Raw genomic sequence first — 21834 nt, forward strand, 5'->3', positions numbered from 1 at the left:
AATAATAGTTCATACACAAAAATAAAACTGGAGAAGTTTGGAATAGAACCGAAATCCACAATAGACATCAATATATGATAAATTGCATATTGTTGTATAGGAATAGATAATTAGAGAGCCCTGATCTAGCCACATGGGTGGAAAATTACAACATAAGCTTTTAGTGCGCTTAAGTTTTGAATCAGGTTATACTTAGTTATACAGTCAATAGAGCCTCAGACAATTTCACCTCAATCAATGAAAGTAAATCAACCAATTTCAAGGTAAGTCATTGGCTGTAACCCTCCATGCATAGTTTCCACAATGATTCTCTTGCAATATGAGGATTGTTCAAAGATCTCAATTCAAAGATCCGATCACATGGTTCCTCAAAGAAGTTACAATAAACCACCAGGTGCTCAAAGTTTCACTCGCTTCATCCGACACACAAAAACGACATGTGCCTGAACCCATTGTTCCCTGGGATCTATACCAAGATTTAGTTCTCACATATGTTGGTAATTGATTTAGCCTAAAACGAAGATACGTTTTCCTTGCTGTTGAGGAGGGGAATTGGATTAAATATTTAGGTCAGTCGCCCCATTTCCTCCGAACAAGATTGTATTCATAGAAGGATGGATGTGTCGCAAACAGGTCTACCATAATGCACCAGTGATATCTCTGATATTTTTTCTTTTGGCTCGGCAGACACATACTCATTGACTCTGGCGTTTCATCGATCGCATTGAGAATTAACCTGAGTTTTGAAGAAAGTTCATTCAGGGAACGAATATTGGGGTCACCAAGAATTTTGTTGAGCTCCTCAAAGTATTTTTTGGGAGGGTCAACTATTTTGATGTAATTTGTTAGACTTCTCGAATTTCGCTTTACTGAAAGAGGTAACAAGTTAATCTCGTGGCATATCAATGCATTGGCAATGGATAATGCTACACCTAAGACAGTTTTCCATAATTTGCCCTGTAGGGCATCAAGAAAAGCATTGATCTCAAAAGGTACACATATCCAATAGATAAAGCAGAATGGGTTCTACTTTCAGTAAGTAGAATTGAATGAGGGGTAACAAGGAAAACATACCGGGTTTGTGAAGTATAATTTTCATCTGTGAGGTCAGGACATTAACTCCTCTCTCAAGATACAAAGCTAGTTGCATTTGTCTTTTCTCAAATGGACTACTGTTCATCTTTACTGCTTGGTCTCCCGCTTGTCACCCTTTTCCCTCTTCATTCATTCATTCATTCATTCCCTCCCTCTTCATTCCATCTATACCTCTTCCATTAGTCTCCTTTTTTCTTCCCCCTCCCCCCCTCGGTTTCCTATTACATCCTCCCTGCTTTCAATTTCACTACTTCCTTTCAAATCTCGTCTTCTGTATAACTTGCTCTCGATTGTCTTCAAATTCACCCATGGCTTGGCCATCCCCTACCTCTCCTCCCCTACTCTCCTATGTCCCTTACGATCTCAGAATCTATTTCTCTTTACTGTTCCTAGGCACCCCCACAGCCCTATGTGCCTCGTTTCGTTTGTTCTTTTTCTCTTTTGGCTCCTAAGCATTGGAACGCTCTTCCCCTCTCACTTCGGTCCTCCTCATCTCTTCGCATTTTCCAAACAAATCTTAAACTCTACCTTCTTTCATCTCTTGCTTCATTAAAAAAAAAAAAAAAAAAAAAACTTTATGTAACCTGTACTCATTTCTATCATTTTGATTGTACTGTTTTGAAGTTTTGAATTCTTTTATTGTTCAGAGCCTTTAGCAAAAGGCGCTTAAAAGTAATCAAATACAAAATACATTTCAAAACAATGTTTTTTCCAGCAATGCGCCTCATCACAACTGATGCCAAAAGTGGACATTTGCAATCAGATGATCAAGTCCTCACACAAGGCTCTAAGTTCGTAGGACCAAGATAAGTGACATTTTATGCCTCACTGGAGTACAATGCAAAACACATACACAATTAGCAACGCAGAACCACTAAAGCACTTGCTTAATAAAGTTCTGAAGTATGTGTGGTATACAAAGAGTGCTTCATGGTATAATTTAAGAACGTGCAGGACGCAACACCAAGGCACTCTTAATAAGGGTAAGCAAAGTTTAATCACTAAGCTTTTTGCTTAACAAATGTATAGTCCGTTTTTATTCAAATTTTAAAAGAATTGTGATAAAAGTTGGGATGTATCTGTTATAGTACATCTACAAACCAATGGGTAAGACGCTTTCAACTATTTACCCATAATATCTTGGCGCATGCACATGTGATTGGGGTCAATCGTTTGGAGTCACAACTTCACAAATACACATTGGGCTGGTTAATCAGTGATTGATGCATAGAGTTGATTTAGTGTGTGTGCCTGGGAGGTGGGGGTGGTGGTGGGGGCGGGGGTTTATGCTAGCAATGGTTAGTCACACCACCCTTCCGTAAATTATAAGGAGAGGACAGAGCCTCTCTTTCAATTAGCATGGGTTTAATGACTCAGATCAGACGATGCTCAAAGATATCTAGGGGCATTGACAAGACAAATCAGTGTTATGTTTTTTAAACAATGATATATGTTTAGAATATGAAGGACGTTGTAGTGAATGATTGTAAATATTCTGCTATTTTTTTCTCTCACTTCCCTTTAGTTCATTCGGCTTCTTCAGTAACACATCTGACTTACAGAAGCATTGGAATCTGTAAACTGGAAGAATGTACACGTTGAGCATTGGACAAGATTTAATATACAGCAACTTGAATCATTGTTACAAAACTGTCTTACTTTAAATGTATATGTCCTGACGAGGAGCACTAGATGGAAATTGCACAAATCTGTCTAGTTGGCCGAAACTCGAGGAGACATAACCGTAGATCCCACTCCAACAGGAGTTGGCTCCAACTTGGGTTTGCACAGAGAAATGTGGTAAGTAATATATGTTAAAAGCAATCTTTGATAACATATACCATTTCTAAAATTGACATTTATTCACTTTAGTAGACACTGAACAAGTCCTAGCAGTAAAAATCTAAGAGATAGATAGAAGTTCTGGTTACAGAACATATTTATTAACATTGCGGTCATTGCACAAGTATGAATGGTTGTTTGTATGAATGGGGGTGAAAGTGGATGCGAGGAATGATGTGTGATATGTGATCACTGGTTGGTGTGATATGCGTTTCTTTATAGTTGGCTTTTAATATAAGATTAGTCAATGTGTCTCATGGTATATTTTGTAGATGTATTTTCATAATGATATTTAGCTGATGAACAAAATAATAAAAAGTGAACTTTAACAAATACACTGTCCTTCGTTTAGAATGCATATCCTTTAGGTAGGGTTGTATTGGAAGGGATTGTGTGGCATTTTAATGCGTGAATTGCATTGATAATGGTTGGAGGGTTTGCATTTGTCCATGGATAACTGCAACTTTGTATGACCGTTTAGATTTGGATGCAAGGTGGTGAAGAATACACTTTTTGCATTTGCATCACAGGTTCTTGGACATGCAGTGGAATGTATCTGCCATTTTGTGCATAGGGGGGCTGGAGGGGTAAAAAACGATGTTGCTTCTTCAAACCAACCAGAATCCTCTGGTTTATCAGCAGCCAGTGAGAGTAAGTGAACTACAGGATTAGGTAAGAAATCGTTATACAAATTTGCACATTGAAAGGGCAGACTAACGGCCTGTAGGACACTACCCAGAAAAGACAAAGTAGTGGTGAACAGGAAAGGTGAAAGGTGCCATTATACCCTGCAGGAGTACATCCCAGAGTGGGAATGGTGTTGAAGGATAGTTCTGGGTCAACAGTGAGATGACCAATGAAAAATGTGAGCATGCTTGTGAATAGCGGGGAGAAATCCACACGTCCTGTATTTAGGGTCTGGTGTTTCTTAACTCTGCAAACTGTGATGAATCCAAAAGGGGTCATCACAGATTCCCCGGTGGTAGGAAAGAGAAACTTTATCCCAAAATCCTTTAGACCAAGCTCCTAGTTCTGGTCTAAAAAGAAAAAGCTCCAAGAATGCGGTTTTCAGTTATAATTCCCCTTCATCTAGAACTACTTGTCAAATGGAATCAATGAAATATTTTCCAAATACTATGCATCAGTTGACATCAATGGACTCCGGTTCCCATAACCACCCCAAGTACTAGGGACAAGGAGGATTAAGGAAATCATGCAGAGCAGAAGGCGCCCCCAAGCTCAATGAGCGTGCTAGTTTTCCGAAAGTCCTGTTACACATGACATTTAAAGAAGGAAATCAAACTCTTTCAGGAGAAGAATTTGCATCTCCCTCAGAGGCATGTTGAAGCTCCAGGCACCAGCCGGTGTGGCAGAACAAAGGGTATCACCAGAAGAAAGTTAAGTAATGTTGCGAGAACAAGTCGTGCCTTGGAGACGGCAGGAACGGCGAGAGGATTCCTGGGCGTTCGGCAGCTTGAAGCAGCGTTGCCCTTACCAGTACCTGTAAGGACAGAACGCATGCAGGAGCGTAGCCGCGACAGAAGCAGGAGAGACATCAAAGCAGGCCAGAGTGGGAAGCAAGCGGCAAAGCTATGCAAAGGATGAGCGCTCCAAAATCGATCAGGATTTATCTGCCCTAACTTTTATCAAACGGCAGGAGTGTCGCTAGTTGACGCCATGGTTTAGAGATAACAGTGGGCGTTCTAGATTGGGATTTCCCTTTTCTCTTAATTTTGAACATAAGGAACATTTCTGTATCACGACAATAGCAGAGGCAGAAGGCATCTTGGAGCATCTACAGGAGGGGACACAGGTGCCGAGCCAAGAAAAGGCGTTGAAGGGTCTATCAGCATTACCGGTTACTCAACAAGCTCAACCGCAGAGAGGAAGAAGGGGTTCCAGGAAATTCCGAAAGCTGAACATTCCCCGAGGGTCACACGTATACCTTTTGGGGCCCTGCTGAGTTTCCGTGAGACAGGGGCCAGGATTGAAGTAGGATGTCAGCATCTTGATGAGGCTCTTGGTTCAGGGTTTCAATGAAATATTCAGACTATTTATAATTGGGGAAGATCTGTTGCGGGTTGTGTCTCTGAATGTCAATTGGTTTGAATTCCCTGAAAAAGTGGTCTCTGGTGGGGAGGGAGTTTCGACAGTCAGCTGTCGATAGATTATCTGATCAGATAACCAGATTTAAGTAGAGTGAGGAGTACAACATCAGAGGTAATGGCATTGGGACAGTTGTTTGATCATCTGGCCTGGAACAGAAGGGTGGTGTGGGGATTTTGATTTAAAACAAAAAAAAAATCCCAAAAAATACAATTAAAACAAAAAAAATTGCTTGCTTGGTTTACATGTCTTGCAACTTAAGAAGGGGCTACGAGGCACTTTCCTGGCCGTTAGGAGAAAGTTGCATTAAATTGAAGTGACGTGTGCATTGTATGCCCCAACCAACATCAGATTCTGTTCTGTGAAGAATCCTTCTCTTTGTTAGAGAGGTGGAGTAGGGGTGTCAAGATTTATGGAGGGGATTTTAATGCTTCAGCCGACCCCTCAAAATATTGGTTCTCTTTGCGGGAGGGAGCCCACCAGCCTGTTTGGGGAGTTTGTTAAGTATCACTTTACAGACACCTTTAGGTTTTACAGCCTGATCATAGGACGTACACTTTATTCGTGACAACAATGGACATATACACAACTTGATTATATTGTACTACATTCAATCAAGGCCCAGGATATTGTAAACGTCATCCACTAGGGTGGCAGTACGGTCAAATCATTATATGGCAACAATGAGTCTGCATCATCGATCGTCCTCGGAGAAACAGTGGTTGTGGCAAGAGAAGTATACCAGACGGTAGAAGTACAAGAGAAATCCTGGCAGGAGAGTACAGCAGGCAAATTGCAAACCTACAAGTGTCAAGAAAAAGACTGTTTGTTGAATAAAAAAGGAACTTTGTTAAAAAAGGACATAAAGGATAAACAGCTTTGTACCCAACAGGTTTTTTGTGTGCCAGGAAAGACACAAAGAACTGTTAGAGCAAGAGACATTGTCATACGAGAATCCAGGGGTAGGGACTTGCACTCTGGATCCAACGTTTTTTCATCTTGGAAATATTTACATTGGAGCTGTTCTATTCTTATTTATGGAAATGTTTGGCAAATACCAGGTTAAAGACATTTCCCTCCTCACTTTATTATTGTGTTTGTAGTGTGAGGGTCAGGATAGAACGTTTGTACACAGTGTCAGCTTTTGATTTCTGACAGACAGATCCTTAGTTTTTGGTTTTAGGTAGGGAAACTCCTAGTGTGGGGTCAGAGAGGCATTTTCCAAACCTGTTTAAGTTAATAAGTGTCTTTAACCAAGAACATGACAACTTTGTGTCCGCTTTCATTTCTGACCCCCTCACAGCAGGCTATTGTAAAGCTTTCCTTGGCTGACTTAGAAGTAGTAGTGGTCCACTGATCAAGGCAGGCTTTGATGAGGGGAACATGGTATTTGAATTTGCCATGGAGAATCGTGTTCAATTTGCTCCTTGTGTTATGGGAGCAATTAATGAATTAGGGTATGACAACAACATTGGTTGTGGTAGAAAAAAATTATCAGGATAAACAGAACAATAACCTAATCAAGGGGGAATCTGAGGTTTGGTTGCAGTAAAATGTGATTATTTTTTGGGCTGAGGCCGAAAAATATATGTGGGGGGTAATCGTGATAATAAATATAAAGGGTAGGTGCGGCAGGGGGAGGGTCTCCCCTGCATATATTTGCAGCCCCATTGAATATTAACAAAATAATTTTGAAAAAGACTAATTCGACAAAAATAAACTCGACCAAATCACATAGGAATGATGTCAGTTGGCCTGCTCTGCAACATTCACACAGATGGAGGTGATACAGACAACTAGTACCGTCTGGCTTTTTAGTACTTGCAGGACACAATTTTCATTCTAAATAGGCAGAAAGGAAGTGACCCTTTGTCATTTGTACAACTTTCAATCCTGTACCCTGTACAAACGGGAAGGGGAACTGGCCATATAAGATCAATGGTACACAGCAAACAAAAACAAGCATACTTAATGGTAGAAGGAAAGGTGCAATGGATCACCAGTAAAAAGTACAGGACAGGGTAAGAAAGGCAGGTCTAGGGAGGGGACATCAAATCTCTCCCCAAGGAAAGAAAGTGTACAGCGATGCTTGGATATGAACTTGCAAGATTAGTGAAATACAGTTGTACAGTATTGGAAATGAGGAGGGTCTCCAGTTGAACAAAAGGGGTGAATAGAAAGCTTAAGTCTCATTACAGAGGAGTCAGTCAGGAAAGATGTTCATTTAAAAGAGAAAGGTCTGAGAGAAGATAAGGAGCTGTAGAAGTGATATAGAAAACCTTGTCTTTGGAAGACTCCTGTGATGTTACAAGTAATATAGCAAAGTAAAAGTAATAACAGCTACAACATTATGTCAATAGTCCAGATCTGTTAAGAGTGACAGAATATACATCCCCACTCCATTCATATTCAGCCATTTGGGAATCTCTGATTCTCATACTCTGCCCACCACCCCCATCACAAAAGTATACTCACATTTCTCACATAAGCGTCCGATCGCTGCAAGAGAAAGGGGGAGGAAACAAAACAATTGGTTACTTAATCTCAAACATTGCATGAAATCTAGCACCAATATTATATATCATTCTTACACAACAGCAGTCCCTCCTCATGCCAATACAGAACAGCGCAAAGGACGACCGACCACTCATAGCCAAGTTATGATAAAATGCTAAACTAGGTTTGACTTCTCCACTCCACCATTTAGCATCACCCCATGCCAGTATCGCACTAATGGAAACTACTTGCATACAGAAATGAAGATCTCTCAGGAAACTAAAGCAGGCACAAGAATGTCATGAAGATTACTGGGAAACCTCCTGGGACAAACAAAGGAGACAAATCGGACAGCAGACAATGCAGCAAATTGGGTCTCACCTAGCCTTATCATTGACTAGTTACACACACAATTCTTCAGCAAGGAGGGCCTATAGGTTTAAGAGCTTACAAGTTAATTACTTCAGATACAGTGATCATACAAAGGCACCAGAAGCCTTTCAGCACAAACTGCTAAACACAATATCTGAAGCACACACTTTACAGGCCAACGGCTCAGACATCCATTGTATGCACAGAGAGGTTACAGGCTACTCATTCAGAAAGTAGAACTAGCCTTTTGGTTACACCACCTGTATATTCTTAAGTCTCAGAGAGAAGAGCTACAAAAGGTTTCAGCTATTGTAAAAGCTCCCTTGACAGCGTCATATTAATTCCATGGGTTACAAGTCCTAAAGACAGCAACATATCCTTTAGGAAAAACCAATTCGACAGACACGTGGCCCAGATTGCAGTGGTATCTATCAATCAATCCATCCATCCATCCATCCATTAAAACGCACAAGATGCAGACAGAAGACCTACCGCTTAGCTTAAAACAGATCTACACATTTTGACCCAACAAACCTATGGTTCAAGTTACTAACATTTGAAAGTGAAGGACAATTGTACCAGAGGTATCCTTCTGGTTACACGGATGCTACATGCACAGGTCTCAGTAAGCCGAGACATTTCTCAGGTCACTCTGAGCCAATACAGCTAGCCCCTAGGTTTCACAGATCCTAGGGGCAGAGGAATCACACCCACCCCACCGATACCCATACAGTTCTCCTAGAAGGTTACATTGACCATAAGTGCAAAAGGTCTCAGACAGCAGACATTACCTACAGGTAAAAAATATTAGAGGCTGGGACAAATAACAGAGCCATCACTCAGGAGTCATTAATATTTGAGGCATGTCTCCAGCAGCTGAGCTTTCTCTAAGGTTATACAAGTCCTCCACCCAGCACCTGGCTCTGCCCCGCCAACTCCATGGGCTGAACTAAGACAGGGGGTTGGGCCCCAGCCCTCCCACTTGAAAGTAACCAGTTATCAGCTTTGCACAACTACTCTACTCGCACCATTATCCTAGTAGCCACTGCTGCCCTCCTAATGCACCGCCGTATAGAGTTAACCAAAGAGATTGGGGGATTGGGTCCGAGCATGCCCATTGCATACAGCCCCAAGCTAAAATTCTGCAACTCCAGGGGGTTCCAGGCAAAGGGTCTCACTATTAACATGTATGCCCTCATGCCCAGTAAGGGCACCCCAATCACTCCACTGGAGCGGTGCTGCTCACTAACACAGTAATCACCAGCCATTCCCCATAAGGCAAGTAAGCCATTCTGTAAATTGGTCTAGACTTAGGGCAAGATGTGTTCGAAGGTGGGGTTTTTTCACAGTTGGATGGATCCCTGTGAAGATAGTGGAAGTGGAACTAATTGTTTTTAGAACTACGCTCTGAAAGTGCGTAAAATCCACAAGTAGAAAATGTGGCACTTGCATACTTCCACAGGGTAGTAGTGGATAACCTAAAGAATACACAATGGAGTAATCAGTCTAAAAGAGATTAGCAAGTATTAGAGCATTTTACTAACAATTTAGACAGTGGTTTCAAAGCAGCAGACAAGGTCGGTTTCTTTGTGATTCTAGATTGTGTAGATTATGACCGTGAATGTAAGACTACTTGGAGATGAAACAAGCTATGTGAGATTGCAACGAGACCCTACAACTAAAATACAACTTATAAAGACTTTTATTTATTGGGTATTTAATGCGCCTATACAGAAAATGGTGTTGCGCCTTCAAAGACGGGGGTGGGAGGGGAGGAGTCGGGGTTGAAGAAAACATGTCTACATGTTGGCTCCCTGGTGCCTGCGGCTTTCAGCTCAGTATAAGCATATAAATTAAATAATAAATATAAAAAAGGAGGGAAAGGAAGAGTGCAGGTCTGCCTGGGAAGCGCACAATGGCGGGGGTTGTGGGGCGAGGCAGGGTTAGGTGAGTGCTAAGGGGAAGCCAGGTGGACAAGTGCCAGGGACCGCAGATAGTGCAGGGTAAAGAAGGTCCACAAGGAACGGGGCTGGATGGGCTCAATGGATGCAGGTCCAACTAGGCTAGTCCAGGGGGAGGGAGCGCGGTAGGGCAAGTAAGGGGGGGCAGGGGAGCAAGTGCAGGGGTAGACTGGTCGTGGAGGGCCTAGTGCCCTGTAAGAATCCGAAGGAACCTGGCAGGCAGTCAAAATGGCAGAGGGGGACATTAGCAGGGGAGGGGGAAAGTGAAAAGGAGGGTCTTGAGAAGCTTCCGGAACTTAAGGAGAATCAGGCTGAAGTCAGAGGGGCACGAAGGCCATTCCAGAGGGAGGCACCGGTTGAACAGAAAGATCTACACTCCCCCCGCCCCCCCCCCACTCTCAGCTTCGAAAAGTGTCTGATCTGCAGAGAGTTGGAGCTAGAAGACCTAAGGGCTCCAGCAGGGAGGTATTTAGGGAAAGAGAGAGTTGGATGTAGTGTTGTCCCCAGCACCAGAAAACATTGTGGATGATGTAGAGGATCTTGAACTTGCTCTTTGCAGCAACAGGGAGCCAGTGGAGAGATTTTAGGGCTGGAGAGATGCAGTCCCTGGAGTCTTGCTGTCCTATTATGGATTACTTGAAGGGGGCAATGGGAGGATTTAGGCAGATTGAGGCAAAGGCGTTTCCAGTAGTGCAGCCTAGAGAGGACCAGAGCACTGGAGACATTGAGTTTCTGGGGAAGGTGAGGAAAGGGAGAATGCCTCTGAGGAGGCGCAGCTGGAAGTTGGACTTCTTGGCAAGGTCTGTGATGTGTGGAGAGAAGGAGAGAGAGGAGTCGAAGATGACACCATGGTTTTTTGCCTCACAGGAGGGGGTGGCTGAAGTCCCAAAGAGAAGAATCTCAGTCTTACTGGCATTAACGTAGAGATTGTTAGCAGCACACCATGCCTGTATAGCAGTCAGACAGTCGAGAATAAAAGAGGAAGAAGAGAAGGCAGTGAAGAGAAGCTTGAAGGAGAGTTGCAGGTCATCCGCTTAACAATGGAAGTGAGGAGAGAAGGCAGAGATCAAATGGGCTAGAGGGGCAATATAGATGTTGAAGAGCCACAGTGAGGATAGAGCCCTGCGGGATGCCGCAGATGGAGAGAGTGACAGTGGAGAGAAAAGGGGGCAGTTGAACCTGGGATGGTCGGTCAGAGAGGAAGGAGGGTGACCAGTCCAGTGGCAGGTCTGTGATGCCAAGGGTATCGCGTAGCTGGTTTATAACGGTGGCATGATTGACCGTATCAAAGGCAGAGGAAAGTTCAAGAAGAATAAGAATGGAGGGAAGAGTTGGAGTCGAGATTTGAGAGCAAGTCTTCACGGGTGTTCAGGAGTGCAGTTTCCGTGCCTCTGGCTGCTCTGAAGCCAGACTGGTGGTCGTGGAGACAACCAACAGATTCAACGTGGTGGATCAGCTGGGAGATGACCAGCTTCTCCAAGAGTTGCACTGCAAGCTGTATAAAATGGGTGGATTTCAGAACGGACCAAATCTTTCTGATTGGTCGATCACCCTAAAGCAACTTTTTCCATATTTTGCAAAAGATACACAAGAGACTGTTTGATCCACCTGGATGCTCCTTTGTGCCAAGTACTAATAGTCTTGTGAGGATAGCTCAGGGGCAACGTGCTCGCATTGGAAGCAAGACGATGCGGGGAAACACAGGTACGATCCCCGGGTCCACGCTTAGAAACCTCTGGGTATTAAGCGCGTCATAAATAACCAATTAAATCTGTTATGACCACAAAGGCATGCACATCTCCTTAAAATAGTGCAGGGCTCGGAAGACAGGGTAGGAAGGGGCTAAAAGCAGGTCCTGGGTATCCAGCCTTAACAAGTGACCAGGAGCCAACACTGGGCAATGGGGAGCTAGTACACAGCGTTTCTGAAAAAATATAACTTCGATATAAGATGCAAGCATCATTGTGTCCATTATGTATGACTCCTTATGCTTTAAATAGGGTATAGATGTGTCCTAATGTTTATTTTAGATTGTCAGCATCCGTTGGCTTGGGGAGCCAAAAGTAGCCCCTCGTAGCTGTTGCTGTCAAGCTAGCCAGCCCCTTCTAAGCTACAAGCAGGAGATGCTTAGCTTCCAGCTCCCTTCAATATCGAACCCTGTAATTTATTACAACCATTAGGCATTTATACAGACAAAATCCTTCAACCACTTGTAAAGGTCAATAAATCCCATCAAAAACGCGACACATTTTCTAGAACTTTTATCGCAAGCAGGGGACATTACTGATGGTTCTATTTTATTTACTGTAGACTTTACAGTCCCTATACCTCTACTACCCATCTAGAGAGCATGGAGGCTGATGAATTGTATTTGATGAATGCAGAAAATGTACCTGCTGAATGCCTTTTTGTGATGCAACTCTACAGATTGTATTACACCAGACATTGTTACATTTTGCAAAAGGACGCAATTACAAAGCATTTCTTTCACACACAACCAATCTCTGCTTATAAAAATTCAAGCAATTTGCTTATAAAAATTCTAGAAATTATAAGGACTTGTTGGTGAATGTTAAAAATCGAGTTTTGGTGGATGCCAAGCGTGCGTCACAGAAAGTGAACTTTTCCCTGCTTAAATTTCAACAACTGCTCTTCATACATCCATATAATGGTATGCCATGTCCAATACAAAATGTTGCTACTTGTGACACCCAAAATGTAATTTACTGCATTTGATGCCCTTGTAGCTCCTAGTATGTGGGTCAGGCTGTACGTAAGCCAAACTGAGATGGAATGAGCATCGTTCAAATGTATGACTTCTGTTGTTGATTGACATTTTTGATCTTGACACCATACTGTGTCTCAGTTGAGGTTACACGTTTTGGAAACCCTTCAGTTCAACCCACGTGGTGGACATTTTTTGAAACAGTTAACCCAAAGAGAGATGTTTTGGATTCAGAAACTGGATGCCTTTACCCGAAGGGAACGAATGAGGAGTTTGACTAGTCTATGTTTTACTGAAACATGTTTTTCTTGGGATTATGCATTTTATACCATAATGAAATGTCATTTGACACAAATTATTCTTTCAATTATATCTTTTTTAGTTATTTGTTATTATACCTTTGACCAATGATACTGTATGGGGTGGTAATCTTGGGATTTAAACATACAAAAGATACGGACCATTCAAAATCGCTGTCTTAGAACTTTGCTAACATTAAAAAGAAACACTCACATAGAGAATGTGCTGTTGGAATCAAGAAAGCACAGTGTTAAAAGCGCTATGATATTGAGTAGGCTAAATTTTTTGCTGGAAACTGGCTGATGCCTCACCAACTTCCCTGCTCAAATTGAATTACAACCTTACTCTGGAACAAGTACAGGGATATCTTAAAACAGCCATATATATTTTAAATCAGGAGTTTGGTATCTGGAAAAGGCAAATCAAAATGTAATCCCACTGAAGGTCTCATTGAATAGATTCAAAATATTAAATAAAAGACAAGTTTGGAACTTGGATCTAGAGCAAATATGAACTGATCTCTTGATCAAGTCTCTTAACGCCGAGTTCATGTCACGATGCAATAATCAATATGGTGATCAGAATTATTTGAAAGAATACATACAATGGGGGCGTGGCTAGCTGGAGACGCCAGCAGATGCTTCTTCGCTGAGCTCCCAGTCTTGAACCTGTCCTGGGCCCTGAATCCACCCCATCGTTGAGCAGGTTGAGGCCCAAAATTAACGGGAAGTCACCCCCATGGATTGGGGACACTCCATGGGAAGTTTGGAGCAGCTGCCGGCAACCAGAATGAGGGGCGCCGACTCTGACGCAAACCATGGAGTGCCCTCAAAATGGTGGATGGACCCGGTCCACGCGAGTGGATGCGTGTCCTCCAGTGTGGCAGAGCTTCACGTACTTGTACGAGGGCCCAGAGGAGGGGCCAGCATTCTGACAGCTCTGGGGCCGGATGCAGTGAGCAGCGAAGCAATAGCGGGAGACGGCACCGTGGGGCGGAAGGAGGAGCAGACATTGCCATGATTTACGGAGCAACAGCCCATTGCCCCGTCAGTGAGGCGGTGCAGCGAGGAAAGGCTCCTGAGTGCCCGGGGCTGGAGCAGGACACAATGAGGAGCCCACGCAGAACAGCGGGTCGGGGAGGAAGGTCCCAGTGCCAGCGGCAGTCTATAACTACAAAAGCAAATGCAGCACTGCAGTTGAAGCACCTCTCCCATAGCCACAAGCTACGGTGGAAGGAAGAGATCTACATTGTAGCGCATGACGCCTGCAAACTGTTCATACTGTATTGTGATATTGACATTAGCCAGCAAGCAAAACCTGAAGCCAGCAGCAGTGTTGGGCACAGCTGCAGGAGTACATGAAGGACTTGTTCAATTCCCTCTTGGGGGGGGGAGGAGGTGGAGCAAGAGATAGTGCTCGACCATACCCACCGCTCGACCATACCCACCGTGTGTACTCCTCATTCCAAATAAGCAGGAATGTAGCTCTGGATGTCTTGACCAGAGTCCATCTGTTCCAACTGAAAGAAGAAGTAATGAGAGAAGCCCGTAAACAGGAACCAGTGAGGTTCAGAGACACCCCACTGGTGCTATATCAAGATCTGGCGCAGGCGACACTCGTAAAACAGAAACACCTGCAGGTGGTCACAAGCTGGCTCCGCTCAATTAAGATTTGTTACCGATGGATGTTCCCCTGCGCCTTGCGGTTTCAATGGCAGGTGCAACAATATTCGATATCCAGAGAGGAGGAAGTGGCTGACTTGATTGAGGGAGGTGAAGAAGGTCACCCATCAAAACTGAAAGTGGGTCATGAGGATAAGGAAAAAAAAAAAAAAAACTACCTCCGGCAAAGAAAGAAAGTTAGAAGTCGGCACGCCTACAGCCCAAGGGGAGGAACAGGGAAGACAAATGCAGCTCTGACCTTATCCAGGAAGACAGAAGGTGCCAGGTATACTAATAATTGTTACCACGGAACAGTTGGCAAATGGAGAATGGGCCTTGACATTATGACATTGTGCATTGGGATGGATTCCCGATACTTAAGGGGAGAGTGGACGGAGACAGGAGAGATCGCCCAAGTAGCCCTCATCATCCTGGTTGGTGCCGATACCAAGTGGAAGATGGTCATGGGCCTATGGGGAAGGGGTCACCCTCAGTCCAGGGCGTGCACTCATTCGGCAGTGCATAGGGGAATTCTCCCGCACTGATATGGTGCTGGTTTCTGACACTCCTCCCACAGGTGATGAACCTGGAGATTGGGACGAGATACCTCTCAGACCATTCCCCAGTGAACCTCCATTTGGAACCAGTGGGGAATGCTCCAGGGGGTTGTAAACCTTGGTGACTGAACGCCCTAATATTAAGGGATTTGCCATTGTGGACCCACATGGAGGACAATTTAAGAAATTATTTCTGGGAGAAAGAAGGAGCGGATTGGGGCATGGTGTGGGATGCGAGCAAAGCGGTCATGAGGGGGAGTTCATAGCTAGGACATCAGCTTTCCTACGAGGAAAAGAACTGGCGAGGGTGGCGCTTGAAAAGGAGGTAGCTGAAGCTCAGGGTGCGCACAAGGACACCAGGTCCAAGAAGGTTTCGCGAACGTTGATGAGGGCCAGTGCAAAATTAGAAGCACACCTAGCAGACAGATTGACGCAATTGATACTCCAAATGAAGCAAACATTATCTGAAAGAGTACAAGGCAAAGAGCTAAACTTATGAAGCAGCATGCACATTTATTATACAGTTGAGGCCTGGGGAGCTTAAGAGAGGGGAGGCTGAAGAAATAAATAAATAAATAAATAAATAAATAAATAAATAGAAATCATGCACGATTTTTACTCCAGGGCAACGGCAGGGAAAGGACTAACTGAAGAGGACAGGACCAACAAGCGTTCCTGAGAGGAGACTCTACCTGCCGCTTATCACAGAGGAAGATGGGCGATGGAAGCCCCGTTTTCAGAGGCATAAGTTAGTTAGCAGGGAATATGTCCACTGGACCAGACTGATTCGGCAAGGGCTACTATAAAACTTTCTGGACTATCTTAGCAGGCCCTCTGGGGATATGGGCCCATCCGCAACCACACAGTTGATAAAACCGGGGGAAGGACCCCACGTCCTGCTCTAGGTATCGACCCATTTCCATGCTCAATGGGGATGCTAAATTGTACGCAAAAGCTCCCATACCCCCACCTGATGGAAGTCTTACCCAAAATTATACATACAGATCAGACAGGGTTCATTATGGGTAGGAATACTCAGGATAAAGTCTGAACTTAACATCATGGGGCAAGAGAACGAGCCAGACATTCTTCATGCTGGCTTTGGATGCCACAAGGGCATTCGACAGAATGGACTGGAATTACCTTAGGCTCACAATGGAGGGGTCCGTTGTGGGGAAACCTTCACACAAATTATTCCTGCTAATTTTCAAGTCCCAACTATGAAAATACAGGTTAGAAGGAATCACACGGGACCAAGCTAATATTCAGAGGGGCACCAGGCAGGGATGTCCACTGTCCCCCCTTGCACCGGCAATTAGATCGGACCCAGTAATAAAGGGCATAGACGTCAAGGGGGCCAAACATAAAACAGCACTATACGCAGATGACGTATTTTTGCTCCTCTGTGATACGAGGCATTCACTTCCGAGGACGATTGCCCTCTTAGACGACTTTGCAGGTGCTTCTGCATTAACTATGCCAAATTTAAGGCACAAAGGGCCTGATTCACAGAGCGTTTTCCAATGGGATTTCACCACTGTAAAATGCTTCTGTGAATCAGGCACATAATGTCACGGAGAACCTAGTTATGGTGGAGCATTGGTGTAGGTCCTTCCGTTTGCTCTGGGAACAGGGTGCTCTTGAATATTTGGGGGCGAAATTGATCCCCACTTATGAGGGGCTATTTGCTGCCAACCTCCAGGATCTTCTGGGGAACATGCAAGGGGGATATCAACAGATGGGAGTTACAGGAATTGGTTTGTCCATATTACAGCTATTACAATGATGATCCTGACCAGGATTTCTGTATGTTACGAGCTCTGGTAGAAGCAGCTATGCAGAGGTGGGCACCACGTGGCTTAGTCCGCTTGTATCTAATTGTTGAAAATTCAATCACACAACTGTGATTCTGTGAATAATTCTTTAAGGGGCTGACTGAAAAAAAGGTCCAGAGACACCTGGACTCAAAATACAGCAATGCGAGAAGATAGATGTGGATCATCTAGCTAATCAGTCACTCAATGACTGTACTGAGTATCCTGGCTTGCAACATTATGTGCGACTATTGACTTCTGCAATTGTATTCGCTCTCCACGCTTGCTTCTCCACTCTTGTTGACTGCTTGATCTCTTTTCTCTCCTCCTTTCCCTTCTCCCTTTTCCTATCTCCTCCCCTTACTTTCTTCTATGCACTTACTCTATCAGAATTGTCCCTGAACCTAATCTGATAGCAACCTCGTCTGTTTCCTCCACCCTCCCATTACTGTTTTTTTCCTCTCCAGCACTATCTGAAATGTCGTCAGGCCTAGTACGATAGTCGCTTGTTTTGTTCCTCCCCTCCCTTTCTGCACCCCTCTCCCTAACCTTTTGTTTTTCTCCAGCTCTACCAGAAATGTCGTCAGGCCTAGTACGGTAGTCGCCTGTCTGTTTCCATTTCCTTCCCACTCTCCCCCTCCCTTCCTTATCTATGTCTTAGCTCTTGCACTATCTGAAATGTCGTCAGGCCAAGTACGATGGCTAATTTCACATCCTTACTGTTCATGGCCTGTAAGAATGTGGTTGTATGTTCCCTTGTTCCCTCCCTTGCCTTGAAGCGCTTTGTAACACATTGTGTATAAGCGCTATATAAATAAACGATCATATCATACCCTGAAGGGGTTACTGTAGGTATCTTAGGCGTATAAAATGAGTTGCTTCAAAGATACTAACTGTTAAAGGTGATATGTTCATTCCAAATTAAAGAACCAGATCCTTATGGTAATTCAAACAGTTTATCAATTCCATGATATTTTATTAGAGTCAGAGGCCAGCATTTGCTTCAAAACATATAGGACTAAAAATATGGCATTGATGCGTGTGAGCCAGAAGTACTAGAGTCCTGGAACGATTCTATGTGCTTTGTGGTATTGGCAGCCTGGTGTCAACGCCCGTTGTTATCCAGCACAGTATTGGCCTGAAGTACTTTTCTTTGTCCTTTTTTGTACCATTTCTAGGGCATTTCTGTTTTGAAACTCACCTACACAGGTAGTACATAACCCATTACAATGGTGCCGAGTAGTTGCATTCTAGACAGAGCAGCGAGGTCCTCTTTTCCGCCCCTAGAGAGGCAACGCCATTAATGAATGCAATGGCACTTGTGATACCACTAAATAAACCAGGGAGGTCACGCCCACAAAGTAAACATACTAGTTATTGGCTGTTTGTCTATTTGTGATTATATTCACGATTCATTCTTTGCTACTCCTTTTTCCATTTACACCCGAGTGTGTGGGGTACCAGCTCTTGCTTTACTTCCTCTTCAGTATTAACGCTGTACTTTCTTTCCTCTACTACTGAGCCGTGATATCACAGACCAGCCGGCAAGTAACGCCAAGACATGTTCCTGGCCTCATAATGTGGAAGTGTATTTCACAGATATCCCCTCCCGCTGCACGCACAAGCCTTGTGTCCAAATTTCCGAACCATTCACTCTTTAAATATCTATTAGCATGCTGAAGTGTAAGTGAAAGTAGGGAGTCCAGCCCCCTAATTTTATCACGACCCAAAGATTACAAGAGGCCAGTGACCATGACATTAAAAAAAGGAGGAGTCCCAATTCAAAATATATATATATATTTGTTATACTTGTGTTTCTTTAATCAGGTGTCATCAGGAAGATTCTTCAGTAGTTACAGGATCAGAGCGGAGCCCACTGGCTCCCACCACCCAGGCTACATCATCTCAACTGCCATAGGTGGAACACTCACCACACAGCATTCCACTCACTCATACCCATACACTCCATACATGACATCACCACTCAGCATACATACAAGGTGTGCTAAACAGCTTAACAGGGAGAATAGTATAAACCCGAACACCTCCCTTCCTTCAAAGAATATCACACTAACACCTCCCCTCCTACAAAAGCACCAACACTCACAAAGCAAAACACACACACACACACACACCCCCCCCCCATCCAGTTACAGGCACCGGGTGGTTGTACCTCCACAACATAACTAACCAACAGGGGACAGAACACGACCGCCTCAATTACTCTCTCAAACCAACAGGAATACTGATCACCTTCCGCTCCCCACCGCCACCAGGGAACCTTGACTCTGCCACCATCGAGCACAACCAGCCCCACCTTGGGCAACCACGCTATACACACCAATGAACCCACCAGAAAACTCTTTGCTCCTTTTATTCACCACTGCCACCAGTGAATTATGGGACTGCCACCCCCAAACTCCCCACATCGGGATAGACCAGATCCTGCCCAAACTAAGCGAGAACTAACTAACTTGCTACACAATCCACCCAGACCAATAGTGATAAGACACCAGGACCCATAGAACGCACACACAGACAACCAGAAGCTCACTCGCACCTCATTCACACAAGGGCCACTACAACCGGAGGAATTCCAATCCAAGTACCCAAACACCGATCCCAGCGTGGCGGCAGTTCGAAACTGAGCCATCAGCAGTAAAGTCTCAACCAAACACCACAACTAACAATGGCAAAGACCTCCAGCAACCAGATGGAAAAGGAAATACCTTAGCCCTAAATTCACAGGTAAGTACCACCGACAATGACATTCCCTGCCAATTAATTTAACACAAGAAAAGCTCACCCAAGCCATCTCACAACTTGGATAACATACCACTTAGTGACTTTGGGGTCAACCACACCCTGTAACACACACACCAGACACAAGAAATGAGGGCGTCCCCACCACTCACGTGCCGCGAACAGCATGCAGGCAACCTCCTGCCCGCACCCATTCCTAAACAATTGGCTACCTCGAACCCCTGCCACAACACCTAGGTTCGAGCATCTCATGCCCCTTCCAACATAAATGGGTTACCACAAACCCAAACAACGAGTTACTACAAACCCATGCTCAAACACTCAGATCTCCTCATGCCTGAACAACAAAGTTAACACTCATCAATGGGCAACACCCACCCACCCTCATGACACGCACCAAATGTACATAACATCCACAGCCACTTGTTTTTGAAAGTGTAACATTTCCTAAACTTTACACATTTAACACACCTGTTCCTACCAATGAAACCCTAAATGTCCATGTTGCCATTACGGCAACGTACGACACCTGAACATCCTCAAAGAAGGTGTTACACTAGTACACAACACATTCAAACATCAGGCATGACATTTTATAAAGACACTAGCAAGTGGGATAAAACAATATACATTACAGTCCATGTTGTATTCGTGATACCTGCAAATCCTCCAAAGTAAGTTCTCCTGAAATGCTGCACATAACAGTTAGCAAACTCATTCAATCACTTTCACCCTGCCGCATGACCAACCTGCAAAACCACAGTGATGACATTTCATTTCGAACACTTGCCATCTCAAACGAAAAACCATATTGCAGATTAAACCCCACCAAGTTACTTACACTGGAATGTCACTTTACTTTAATACAGTGCTTACGCAAAAGCATCAATTGGTGTGGGAAAAAAAATACATGGAATAATAATACTTTAGTTAAATTAACTGCATAGCGTTCGCATGGCTCCCTGCCCAGACTTTTCAATGGGAAGACTTCGAGGACATAAAGCATGGTGGGAACTATTAAGGTCTCATATGCCAAGATCCTGGCTTCTATACATCTCCCTCCTTGGGAGTCAATCGACTCCCTTAGTATGAGCCATTTTTTACATACTTTTTGTGTTGCCTCCTCTAAAACTCAGGTACTGGAGAAATGTGCTCTGATGGTAATTCCTAAATACCTATAATCATTGGCCATTTCCACTTTTTAACCCCCAAGACGCCACTCAAACGTATTACTGGCTCGCTGTGTTTTGCAAGGTCTTCGGAGGTCGATACATCTAAGTACCATTAGCTTTGGGGAGTTCCTTTTACGAGCTCAGCAGCATAACTTTTGCTATATAACAAACGGGATATATTATTGTGTGTACACCTCTAAAGTTAAGATTTCGGGTGCCAACGTTATGCAAAGCTCTGAAATTCTTAAAGTGTTGCCATTGGAACAGAGAACAATAAAGTATTTATTACTGGGCTCAACGAAATAATGGTCGTTTATTTTACAACAAAAGTGGGGGCAAAATACTGGCAAGATTTCCAAGGGAGAACACTTTTAAACTATTCAAGCAACACAATTTATTTTCTGAGAGCAGTGTTGGACCATACTGGATCCTGAATACACACTGCGTGCTGGAGACTGGAGTAACCTCGCTACGCCAGCCCTCGGCTCTTATCTCCTAGTACACATGCACAAAGGACATGCCCCGTACTCCATGCCGGTTTAATTGAGACATTGGTGTTTAATGCCAATGTCAACTCCCATCGCCACAAATCCACGGCACTTTTCTCCCACCCTCTCCTTTGCTCACCCACGCCTGCCTGTTTCCTGCAAAAGATCAGATCAGGATGATGCTTCGCCATGATCGAGGGTGAGAAACAGCGACGAGGTAATGCAACTTCTTCACATTAGAGGAACGGCCCTTGCAGCGCGTTCTCGCAGCGTGACTTAACTTTACGTACCACACTAATTCACGACACGAACCACGCACGCTATTATCTCATCAGGATCGCTATACTATTAAGCAGGAAGGTTCGGGGATGGGCGGGAGTAGGCATTAATGGGAAGGCAAGGGAACACTTCGCTACAATCCACGGGGGACGGTTTGCTGTGTTAAACCGAGTTATGTTTCTGAACGTGTGGCCACTGTCGTC

At 44.1% G+C, this 21834-nt stretch overlaps 1 protein-coding gene and 1 long non-coding RNA gene across 3 annotated transcripts in view; one reads left to right on the forward strand and one right to left on the reverse strand.

Annotated features, from left to right (window-relative positions):
- PHF5A (PHD finger protein 5A) overlaps positions 1-21643 on the reverse strand; it is a 74735-nt gene extending 53092 nt beyond the window's left edge. The window contains exons 1-2 of one of the 2 annotated variants that reach the window (XM_069652758.1): positions 21492-21643; positions 7519-7542 (exon numbers count right to left, since the gene is read on the reverse strand). In XM_069652758.1, the coding sequence (XP_069508859.1) occupies positions 7519-7542; positions 21492-21543 (76 nt within the window). In that variant the 5' untranslated portion in view covers positions 21544-21643. The remainder of the gene's footprint in view (positions 1-7518; positions 7543-21491) is intronic. The other variant, XM_069652759.1, reaches the window with a different exon arrangement.
- The window catches only part of LOC138581438 (uncharacterized), a 167107-nt gene that overhangs the window by 112199 nt on the left and 33074 nt on the right, over positions 1-21834 (forward strand). Inside the window, exon 2 of the long non-coding RNA XR_011304552.1 lies at positions 2621-2895. This is a non-coding gene — a long non-coding RNA (uncharacterized lncRNA). The remainder of the gene's footprint in view (positions 1-2620; positions 2896-21834) is intronic.

Source organism: Ambystoma mexicanum, chromosome 3p (genome assembly GCF_040938575.1).
Source record: "Ambystoma mexicanum isolate Mex_15411 chromosome 3p, UKY_AmexF1_1, whole genome shotgun sequence".
Lineage (NCBI taxonomy): Eukaryota > Metazoa > Chordata > Amphibia > Caudata > Ambystomatidae > Ambystoma > Ambystoma mexicanum.